General features: G+C 47.5%; 1 protein-coding gene across 1 annotated transcript; it reads left to right on the forward strand.

Moving 5' to 3' along the window:
• The first annotated feature begins 6881 nt into the window (after positions 1 to 6881).
• On the forward strand, positions 6882 to 9781 carry LOC149333210 (uncharacterized). Its single transcript, XM_089557678.1, has 2 exons — positions 6882 to 7092; positions 9288 to 9781. Exons 1-2 carry the CDS (start codon positions 6882 to 6884, stop codon positions 9779 to 9781), a joined length of 705 nt encoding a protein of 234 aa, XP_089413804.1.
• Positions 9782 to 12040: the final 2259 nt, after the last annotated feature.

A 12040-nucleotide genomic window follows, 5' to 3' on the forward strand; every position in this document is an offset into this window, starting at 1 on the left:
AAAACTACTGACCATCGTATACCAATCGGCTATGGCCTTGAAATGGCTGCGTGAAATACACAAGATGTTCTTGAGGCATCATGAGCAACACCAATTCATGATCGCGGACTGGTTGCGTTTTGACAAGTCCATACCACCATGGCTCATAAGAGATGCATTTAGCATATTCAAGGGCCTATTTGACTTCAAGCACGTTCTTAATAGCGAAGGAAAGATCTGGCCCGTATGACCTGACCGCACCGAGAGGCGATGGGCTAAAATGGTCAAGTACTTCTGCGACACCCCAATTCGAAGAGGCGATGGGCTAAAATGGTCAAGTACTTCTGCGACACCCCAATTCGAAGAGGCGATGGGCTAAAATGGTCAAGTACTTCTGCGACACCCCAATTCGAAGAGGCGATGGGCTAAAATGGTCAAGTACTTCTGCGACACCCCAATTCGAAGAGGCGATGGGCTAAAATGGTCAAGTACTTCTGCGACACCCCAATTCGAAGAGGCGATGGGCTAAAATGGTCAAGTACTTCTGCGACACCCCAATTCGAAGAGGCGATGGGCTAAAATGGTCAAGTACTTCTGCGGCACCCCAATTCGAAGAGGCGATGGGCTAAAATGGTCAAGTACTTCTGCGACACCCCAATTCGAAGAGGCGATGGGCTAAAATGGTCAAGTACTTCTCCGACACCCCATTTCGAAGAGGCGATGGGCTAAAATGGTCAAGTACTTCTGCGGCACCCCAATTCGAAGAGGCGATGGGCTAAAATGGTCAAGTACTTCTGCGACACCCCAATTCGAAGAGGCGATGGGCTAAAATGGTCAAGTACTTCTGCGACACCCCAATTCGAAGAGGCGATGGGCTAAAATGGTCAAGTACTTCTGCGACACCCCAATTCGAAGAAGCGATGGGCTAAAATGGTCAAGTACTTCTGCGACACCCCAATTCGAAGAGGCGATGGGCTAAAATGGTCAAGTACTTCTGCGACACCCCAATTCGAAGAGGCGATGGGCTAAAATGGTCAAGTACTTCTGCGACACCCCAATTCGAAGAGGCGATGGGCTAAAATGGTCAAGTACTTCTGCGACACCCCAATTCGAAGAGGCGATGGGCTAAAATGGTCAAGTACTTCTGCGGCACCCCAATTCGAAGAGGCGATGGGCTAAAATGGTCAAGTACTTCTGCGACACCCCAATTCGAAGAGGCGATGGGCTAAAATGGTCAAGTACTTCTGCGACACCCCAATTCGAAGAGGCGATGGGCTAAAATGGTCAAGTACTTCGGCGACACCCCAATTGGAAGAGGCGATGGGCTAAAATGGTCAAGTACTTCTGCGACACCCCAATTCGAAGAGGCGATGGGCTAAAATGGTCAAGTACTTCTGCGACACCCCAATTCGAAGAGGCGATGGGCTAAAATGGTCAAGTACTTCTGCGACACCCCAATTCGAAGAGGCGATGGGCTAAAATGGTGAAGTACTTCTGCGACACCCCAATTCGAAGAGGCGATGGGCTAAAATGGTCAAGTACTTCTGCGACACCCCAATTCGAAGAGGCGATGGGCTAAAATGGTCAAGTACTTCTGCGACACCCCAATTCGAAGAGGCGATGGGCTAAAATGGTCAAGTACTTCTGCGACACCCCAATTCGAAGAGGCGATGGGCTAAAATGGTCAAGTACTTCTGCGGCACCCCAATTCGAAGAGGCGATGGGCTAAAATGGTCAAGTACTTCTGCGACACCCCAATTCGAAGAGGCGATGGGCTAAAATGGTCAAGTACTTCTCCGACACCCCATTTCGAAGAGGCGATGGGCTAAAATGGTCAAGTACTTCTGCGGCACCCCAATTCGAAGAGGCGATGGGCTAAAATGGTCAAGTACTTCTGCGACACCCCAATTCGAAGAGGCGATGGGCTAAAATGGTCAAGTACTTCTGCGACACCCCAATTCGAAGAGGCGATGGGCTAAAATGGTCAAGTACTTCTGCGACACCCCAATTCGAAGAAGCGATGGGCTAAAATGGTCAAGTACTTCTGCGACACCCCAATTCGAAGAGGCGATGGGCTAAAATGGTCAAGTACTTCTGCGACACCCCAATTCGAAGAGGCGATGGGCTAAAATGGTCAAGTACTTCTGCGACACCCCAATTCGAAGAGGCGATGGGCTAAAATGGTCAAGTACTTCTGCGACACCCCAATTCGAAGAGGCGATGGGCTAAAATGGTCAAGTACTTCTGCGACACCCCAATTCGAAGAGGCGATGGGCTAAAATGGTCAAGTACTTCTGCGGCACCCCAATTCGAAGAGGCGATGGGCTAAAATGGTCAAGTACTTCTGCGACACCCCAATTAGAAGAGGCGATGGGCTAAAATGGTCAAGTACTTCTGCGACACCCCAATTCGAAGAGGCGATGGGCTAAAATGGTCAAGTACTTCTCCGACACCCCATTTCGAAGAGGCGATGGGCTAAAATGGTCAAGTACTTCTGCGGCACCCCAATTCGAAGAGGCGATGGGCTAAAATGGTCAAGTACTTCTGCGACACCCCAATTCGAAGAGGCGATGGGCTAAATAGGTCAAGTACTTCTGCGACACCCCAATTCGAAGAGGCGATGGGCTAAAATGGTCAAGTACTTCTGCGACACCCCAATTCGAAGAGGCGATGGGCTAAAATGGTCAAGTACTTCTGCGACACCCCAATTCGAAGAGGCGATGGGCTAAAATGGTCAAGTACTTCTGCGACACCCCAATTCGAAGAGGCGATGGGCTAAAATGGTCAAGTACTTCTGCGACACCCCAATTCGAAGAGGCGATGGGCTAAAATGGTCAAGTACTTCTGCGGCACCCCAATTCGAAGAGGCGATGTGCTAAAATGGTCAAGTACTTCTGCGACACCCCAATTCGAAGAGGCGATGGGCTAAAATGGTCAAGTACTTCTGCGACACCCCAATTCGAAGAGGCGATGGGCTAAAATGGTCAAGTACTTCTGCGACACCCAATTCGAAGAGGCGATGGGCTAAAATGGTCAAGTACTTCTGCGGCACCCCAATTCGAAGAGGCGATGGGCTAAAATGGTCAAGTACTTCTGCGACACCCCAATTCGAAGAGGCGATCGGCTAAAATGGTCAAGTACTTCTGCGACACCCCAATTCGAAGAGGCGATGGGCTAAAATGGTCAAGTACTTCTGCGGCACCCCAATTCGAAGAGGCGATGGGCTAAAATGGTCAAGCACTTCTGCGGCACCCCAATTCGAAGAGGCGATGGGCTAAAATGGTCAAGTACTTCTGCGACACCCCAATTCGAAGAGACGATGGGCTAAAATGGTCAAGTACTTCTGCGACACCCCAATTCGAAGAGGCGATGGGCTAAAATGGTCAAGTACTTCTGCGACACCCCAATTCGAAGAGGCGATGGGCTAAAATGGTCAAGTACTTCTGCGACACCCCAATTCGAGGAGGCGATGGGCTAAAATGGTCAAATTCGAACCTGCAAAGGAGAACGATTCCTTGTAAGGGGAGGCGTCCCAAGCGGTTCCTGCTTCACGAACATTATAGACACTATCATCAACATGATCGTGACGCGGTATTGCTTGTACCAAACCATGGATACATTTCCGGTCGAGGAAGTCTATCTCGGAGACGACAGCGTATGCGTCGTACCGCTGGGCACCAACACCTCCGACATCGCCCGTGTAGCGGCGGAAATGTTTGGCATGACACTTAACACGGAAAAGACTTATTTAACAGGAGCCCTGGACAACGTGCATTTCCTGGGGTACTTCAACCATCAATGGGTACCTTTCAAGCCAGCTGACCATCTTATAGCTCGATTTATAGAACCAGAACATCCGCGTGAGCTTGCTGTAGAAGCGGCTGCTTCGGCAGTGGGACAGTTGTAGACCTTGTTTCTCTTCCGCTTCAAGCCTTTGTCTGGTGTCAGATAGCCGAAGAGATCGGCATGAAGTATGGCTTTACAGTGGCTGACGCAACACAGTATCTTGTGACCTTTCACTATCGTCACAAGTATGTAACAATGGCTGGCTGGTCACCAGCCAAATTGACAGTGCCGAACCCCATAGATGGTCGGATAGATAAAATCAGAGCTTGGCCCAGCGAAAAAAAGCACAGCGAGCATGGAAGTAATGTGCACGGCGAAAATTGCTCAGGAGCATCCCTTGACGAAAGGGCATGCATTCAATGCAGATATCTGAGGAAACTACTCCTGAATCAAGCACCACATAAAAAATAGAAAGCAAAAGGGACAGCTTTTAGCGCCACGCCACAAAAAAGCGCATGAAACGTACCAACAGTTACGGCGTGAAAAGGTAGCCTGAAGGGAGTTCTTGCAAAGATGAAAGATGAAAATGCTGCAGTTTCATCGTCGAAAATTGAATAAAGGCTCTCTGGGCTGCCCGAAAGGCAACGAGAACAAGTGAGAGCATGCTTCAAAGCATCCAACAGGAAAGGAACTCAAGGCATGCGATACATTCAAGAATGGATACTGGCGTGCATTTTGATGTGGCTGAAAAGCCCGAAGCTTTACGAGCATTTCGAAACACAGAATAATGGTGCTTCCCAGCAAGAGCTGCTAGCTGAAATACATGAAAAACTATAAGAGCAGCTTTGGGTTCAGTGAAAGTGTGCTGGCTGCAGTTTTGCAAAACACCAAAACTACGGATGAGTTCGAGAGGCCCAGAGGCATCCTTGTAGACGAAACGAAGCTCTCGGAGAACCTGAAGGTGGCCAGCGGTGGGTTCATTGAGGGCTTTGTTCATTTAGGAAGCCTACACATCTCCAGACCAAAACATGCAGAAAATGTGATCATGGCTTGGTTGTGCTATTTCAGTCATTTTTCGGGCCAGTTTCAGCAAATCTTGGGGTATTTGGTCCCCACAGCAATGTCAAAGCTGATGCCCTGTTTGTTGATTTTGTCAAAACAGATGGTGCTTCATGGAACCAAAGTAGGTGGTGGCAGTTTGGCATCAAAGGAAGCATGAAGAGGACTGTATGCAAAGTCAAACACCCAGCTGATGACAGCAGAAGTCTCCACCACTTCTTCTCAGATTTTCCTCACTTAGTGAAATGCGTACAAAACAGTGTTGTGAAGCTGCACAGGCCTTCAGATAGAAGAGTTAAAAATGACGTGGAAGTGCGACAACAGAAATGTTGTCAGACTGCAAGCAATGCCTCACGTGACAAGGGCTGTCATAGAACCCAATGGGTTTGAAAAAATTGAAGTTCATTATGCCTTCACTTATTTTAGCGATGGGGTGCTGAGAGGGTTTTCAGCACACAAATATGACATCAAAAGTGCCTATGGCAAAGGCTGCAGTGACGCAACAGCGTCTTTTTATCCAAATGTCGAAGCTCATCTCCGCAATGACGTCAAGGTGCAGCCGTGATGCCACGAGTCTGAAATCGCAAGCTTTCGCCAAGGTGAAAAATTCGAGGGCTGTCTTGTTCCCGTTCCATCGACCGAGCGGTGAGAGAGCAGCAGCCACGCCCCCTGCCGTGGGTGGTGCCACCAGTACCTACAAAAGCTCACTTGATTGGACATCATTCTCCAAACTTTATTCCCCAGCCATGGGACCTGGGGAATACGGCTGTTGGTTTGTTACTGAGACACTCTCCTATGTAAACTGTAAAATATGTAAAAATAAACCTACTGTACAGTTTCCTCCGTAACGGTGTTCGACACAGTCCTTCAGAGCCGTGACCAGCGGGTCTGAACGAGTCGGACAAGAAATTTAAATTTCATGAATTTGAAAAAGACAAGTCTTGATATGTAGTGCTGTCGTAGAGGTACAGCAAGGCAAACAGGGCACAAATGAATGAAACAGTTTAGAAACAAGCTTGTATGCAGTAGCGAACACCTTGCTGCAGTGGCTGCACTGGTAAGGATGCTCTCCGGTGTGAGTACTCTGGTGTCTCTTGAAATGATCCATAGGCACTGTAGCATAGCCACACTCGGGGCACCGAAAGCACTTTCCGCATCCTCCTGAATTTGATAGGACATGGCTGCACATTGTAGCTCCAGTGGAAACTACAGAAGCTGAGAAGACTGCAGTAGGAGGCGATAAAGGTATCAATATATGCCAGTATCTTGCCAAAAAGCACTCCTAGCACAGAGGGACATCCGGATCTCATACTTGTGTGTCTACTAGGTTACATGCCATAAATACAATTTAGGCATTTTCATTTGGTTTTCAGAGAGCACTGCATTTGTGTGGCTGCCCTTCTTAATGCATTGTTTACTGGCAAGATGTGTCAGAAAGCCAAAATACTTGGCTTATTACATTTTGTATTCACCATCGCACACGGATGCACAGAACGCACCCAAGAGGCAACACTTCGCCACTGATGGCTATCACCTGTCGGTTGGCGAAGGTATCCAGGAGCTGGCAGAGGTCTTTGCCAGAGGCCATTCAAAATTCTACGGAGTGGGCATTCTGGCACCATTCTCAGGTGCACATGCCAGGTACATCATCCACCAGTGCCATCACAGCAGATCCAAGGGACATCAGCATGGGGACTGCTATGAGTATTGCATGCCATAAGAACATACACCATGGGAAGTCCACGACTTCCACTATCATCATCAACCCTCTTTCCCTCTATAAGATCGAGAAGAAAGATCAACTAGAAGTTTCCGAATTTGAGGATTCCACCTGAGGCTTCGAGCAGTGCGGACGTGCTCTGTATGGCCTCTGACCTCGCGACCAGTTTCTGGCAAATTTCTTAGACTTTTGTTCCTGTGAATTGTGCGAAGGATTCAGAAAGGTGCTCCATGCCAGCCGGATTTCGTCAGGTACGACCGCAGGTTACCCATTTTTCGGGACTTTAAGTGTCAACGCTTGGTTAACTGCGTTTGGCCTTACACTAGGCTGAACGCCGATGCCGTGCCGCTGCGACCCGCTCGCCACGTGGACCACCCAGAATGATCGCATCATGAAATACGTCGTAGAGGGCGAAGACATTACTCTGGCGCAGCTTGCCGAAGGAGGATGGAAGACCGTTCTCAACTTGCAAGAACGCTACTGGCGCTCCGAAGCAAAGAACGCCATTCATGGGAACGCAGACCTGACGGACGCGCCGGAGATGCCAGGCAATGAGACCGCAACTGGCGTTCCTCGTAATGAAGGCACCGCTCTCATGTCTACCAGAAAACGACTATAAAGTCGTCATCAGGCCGCAAGGCATGGACTTGCGCACCGTCGCGCTGCGTAACATTCTCAGACACTGCTCCTTTCGACGTTGGAGTCTTCCCGCTCGCGCGCTTGCCTTGGTAGCGTCATCGCCAGCTCTTTTTTCATTGTATTCATTGCTCTCGCACATTTTAATTGTAAATCCACTGTTTTTATTGTATATATTTTTCTTTAATATATTTTTTGATAGTGCATAGCATTTGTAGCGTGTTCTGTTTCCTGTAGTGTGCTTGTTTAGAAAAAATTTATTTACATATGTACACATGCCAAGGTTACAAGATACATTCACGTTAACAAAAACACATGACATGTAAGGTGAGCCAATTAAAGAGGTACCATAAACATTTCTAAGTAACTAACAGCAATGGGCAATGTAAAATAAGAATGCATATATACCGATTAACAGAAGAGCGAAAAGTCGATAATTAGTCATTGAAACATTGAAAAAGAGACCTTAGCGCCAGTTTGGCCTAAAAACCAAGACAAGACGACCGTTATTAACAGAAATAAATGGGCATGACCATTGTCGGAGAAACTCTTCCTCACCCAAGAAAAAGAGTTCCTCGGACAAAAAACTAATCAGCTCCCGTCGGAGACGGCCGAGAATTGGCCACACAGCGCGGCGTCGAAAGCCACTGGCGACCGCGGCGCATCGACTGCGCCATAAACTAAAAAGACCTGCAACTATTAACAGGCGAGCAAAACGGCCGCTGGGGAAGCGGCCGCGGGAGACGAAGCACGAAATGCCCTGCCCACGAAATCCCGCATGAACCGCGCGCCAAAAGACACGCGCTACAACACAGGTGACTGTAGCGTGGCGATTAGATTCCGGGAGCGGGCAATTCGGACAGGTACTGGAGCGTAACACACCCCACCGCTCTAACCGATCACAAGTAGGGAGCACTGCCCAGCCAAGTTTCCAGACAAAGTCACGTAGATGATCTGGGAGAGGTGTCGACGCTAAACGCGCCCACTGAACGCGGCGCATAGGTGAGCGGCGAGACGCCGGCACAACAGGTAACAATAGTGTGCCCATAATGTCCACCACACGGTCTGCAACGATGCTGACAGCAGGTGCTACTGCTCTTACATGCCTGTAAAAGGCCACTGATGAAGCGTAGAAAGCGGTAGGTTGCTCTGAAGTGTGCTTTATTCTTTTGTGATTAGTTGCGATGCACGCGCGATGGAAAGACCGGAGAAGCTCAATATTAACTTCCCCGCAATGGAGCGAGCTATTCTCGTTGACCTGGTCGAGAGGCACACGGTTCTGGAGAACAAAAAAAACGACACCGTGTCCGTCGCTAGAACGAAGAAGGAATGGGAGATAATCGAGAGGGAGTATAACTCTCAGCACAACGTGCGCCCGCGATAGTGGCTCCAGCTCAAAAAGTGCTGGGAGAATCTGAAGGCGAAGTGGAAGAAAGGGAATGCGGACAACACTCGGGAAATTTTTAAGACAGGTGAGTCCTGTATTTTTTTCATCCTTTATTTTTTTTCTATGCTGAATAATTGACAGTTCCTGTCCCAGATTACAGAAGTACTGCTCCTATTGCTTGCTGCATGCATAGCAGTCTCCTTACGCATTTCCAGAGTCGTCACGAAGGCTGAAGTCTTGTATTAATAACGTTGTGCAACGGCATGGAAGCTTAGAACCACTGTGGTGAGCTGTTCCGTGTCTAGGTAATGCTTACAGTTATGATCACGGTATCATAGCATAAAACTCAAGTTGGTCGTCCAAACAGCACGACTGGCATTGTATGTGACAAATGTATTCCGGAAATGTTTCCCTTCAAAGCAGGCAATGTTTATGTTTTATGCTCCCTGCTATGTCACATAACCTCTGAAGTATTGATCGAGTCACTGCACGACTCAAAATGGCAAAATGTCAGCTAAAGGACTTTGAAAGCAACGAATGCAAGTGTGAAAAAAAAAGTGCAGAATGCATTTCAAGTGCCCACTTTATTGTAGACCATTCAAAGGCTAAGGTGGCCTACAGTACTAGCAAAGATTGAACAGTGTTTCTTGATCCAAAGTGATATTTCATTAGATTTGCCCTTGTTGCAAGGTCTAATAGCAAGCACTTCCTCCGCATAAGGTGATGCAGACAACCCGCTGTGGTCCTGGCACTATCAGAGCCCGCAGCGAGATATGGAAATGGAGGAGCAATCCATGAATTCAGCAGCTGTTCCTGCCACTCCGCCTGCACCACCTGCACCAGCTGCTGTGCCTGCACCAAGCACCTCTTCCGCGCCAGCCACACCAGCAGTCGCAGCAGCTTCGGTGCTTCCTGCTGCCTCTGCAGCAAGGGCAGGAGGTACCAGGCGCAATGCGGCGAGCACACAGAGGCAGTCGCTAGTTCCCCAGGAGCTAGCGGCTCGCCTCAGTGCTGTGTCCTCAGACAGGGCAGAAAGGACAAAGGAGCACCGGCTCCGTATGAGGCTCTTGGGAGCCGAGCACCCCGACAAGCTAGCCAAAAGAGCAGAAACCCATCAATTAGAGATCGAAAACTTAAAGTTGAAAAATGACATTAGGAAGTCAAAAATGATTCTTTTAGACTTGAAAATTAAAGCTCTAAAGGGCGAACTTTGAGGAGGGTGTGGTAGGGGTGTGGTTGGAGGTGGGGCCATACAGGGGACCATACAGGGTCCTTGCATGTATCCCTTGAAAGTAAATTTCTTCTGAACGCAACTGCGCTCTCCAAGATGGCATTAATATTGTAAACGAGTAATCATTCTGCCTAATTTCAGAACGCTATTTTGCCACAATGGTGATGACGTCCCCAGTAGTTCATCATCTGTTTGCCGCATCAAAATGTGTTCCTTGCAGCTGTTTCTTCATTTCTAATATTTTACATTAAATAATCGTCGTCAATGATGTCTTCTCTTTCCCGCCATAAGATGGAACGAAGATGATTCCAAATTACTAAAATATTGTTTTGTCATGCTGTCGTCACGCCACATTTTTCTGTGCAGTTGCGAACTTGACTGTTGTAGCGGCAGTCCCCTCTCGCTACGACAGGGGACACACTTCTGCAGAAAATCCTATTGGTACCAAAAAATTTGTTTTGTCAGGTCTCGAAATATTAGAACAAATGTCTTGTAACAACAGAAAATTTTTTGTTGTGTTTCTCGGTAGGGTGTTCATTTGAGTCTGTTCATTAATGATTCATTATTCCAACAATAGCACTCGTTTTACTCTTCCTGAAACATAGCGTAGTTAATTTCACAGCGATATACTTCTTATGGTCCTATTCGTCCCAAGAATAATTTAAAACACTGACAATGAAAAAGGATGCATATGCCTTAACTTTGGTTATATAATATTTATGGGGTATAGAGCGCCCCACTGCCGACACGCCTGGACGAGGCCCTTTCGAACCCTGTCCCTACTCACTCGTAGGAGCACGATGGTGGTGCGCTCGCTTAGCATGCGAGAGGTACTGGGATCGGTACCCAGCACCTCCATGGAATTGTTTTTGTTCCTAATTTTGCGAAGTCGCTAGATTTGTAATCGCGAAATGAAATAAGAAAATATCTTTAACACCAGTTTGCCCTGAATAGTATAACGGCAACGGAATAAAGTATTACATCGAAATTACCTTGCTCCTAACATTAGATTAGTCGGTTATAGGTGGCAACGTTCTGAGAAAAACGAATTCACCAACGACTTTGGCTCGTAGTAAAAGTTTGTTTCACTGGGTGGACAAGGTTTACAATATAAATTTGCAGGCTAGGCTGTTGCCCCTTTTTTATTTCTAATATCCTACATATGATCATGATTTTTGGCATGTATAAACAATATACCAAATCCCAGTGACCACACCCCCAATAGCATTGACGCAGCCGACTGAAATGCAATTGCAGCACAAGCGAAAACGCGAAAATAAGGTTCTATAGTTAAGATAGTTAATCGTGCAGAATCTGGACCTCTTCGACTTCTCTTCTGGGGCCCGATGGCTGCCCTTCATTGTACTAATACTTCATAATAAAACGTGCATGAGTCGGAATTCTTCCACTTTTGAAATCTGGTTTGTGTACAGTCCAAGCGCTGGCTCATCTGTCGTGGATATACGCACGGTACGCAGCTGTGCGGTACCGGTTGCTCGGGGCAAGATTTATTTTATTTATTTATTTATTTATTTACAGAATACTGCAGACCCTAAGATGGGTCCAAGCAGGAGGGGCAAAAGCACAAAAAAGAGGCGCGGCAGATTACATAGCACAAAAGTAACATAACAGTAATAGAACATAGTAAAGAACAAGGGGAAAAACAACAACAACAACAACAACTCAGCAATTATCAATAAGTAATTTTGTTAATGGCAGGAATGCTGTTTACAACCTCAGGCGGGAGTTCATTCCATTGAGTTATTGCGTGAGGAAAAAGTGAGCATTCAAAAGCATTGGTTCTAGCGCTGTAAGGTGTTAGTGATTCCGTGTGACGATGTCGTGTTAGTCGCGTTGTGATCGGTTTAAGAAATAAATCTGGGCTCATGGAGAGTTTGTTATTTTTGAAGATCGACGCTATGTGACAGCAGAGAGTTTTAGCAAAGCGCAATCCGCTTACGTGGGGACGCAGCCTCGCCTGCGCAGTGTCAGCTATGCTCCCCGCATTTCAGAGTCACTGGAGCGATACTACCACACTTGGTCCTTCGGCGACACCTGCGCATACTGAATGCGCATGCGCAGTTGGCTCCATCCCCGATGGCAAGCGTAAGTGCCGCCAAAAAACGGAAGCGCGGGTCGGTAGCGGATAACGGAGTGCTTTATGCTTAAATTCCGTATTATATCCATATAGGTTGACGATGTAACAAAGAGCGGCTATTTTGAACCTTAAGTGAAGGTCGAC

Source organism: Amblyomma mixtum, chromosome 8, assembly GCF_055824585.1.
Source record: "Amblyomma mixtum isolate Tamu chromosome 8, ASM5582458v1, whole genome shotgun sequence".
In the NCBI taxonomy this organism is placed as follows: domain Eukaryota; kingdom Metazoa; phylum Arthropoda; class Arachnida; order Ixodida; family Ixodidae; genus Amblyomma; species Amblyomma mixtum.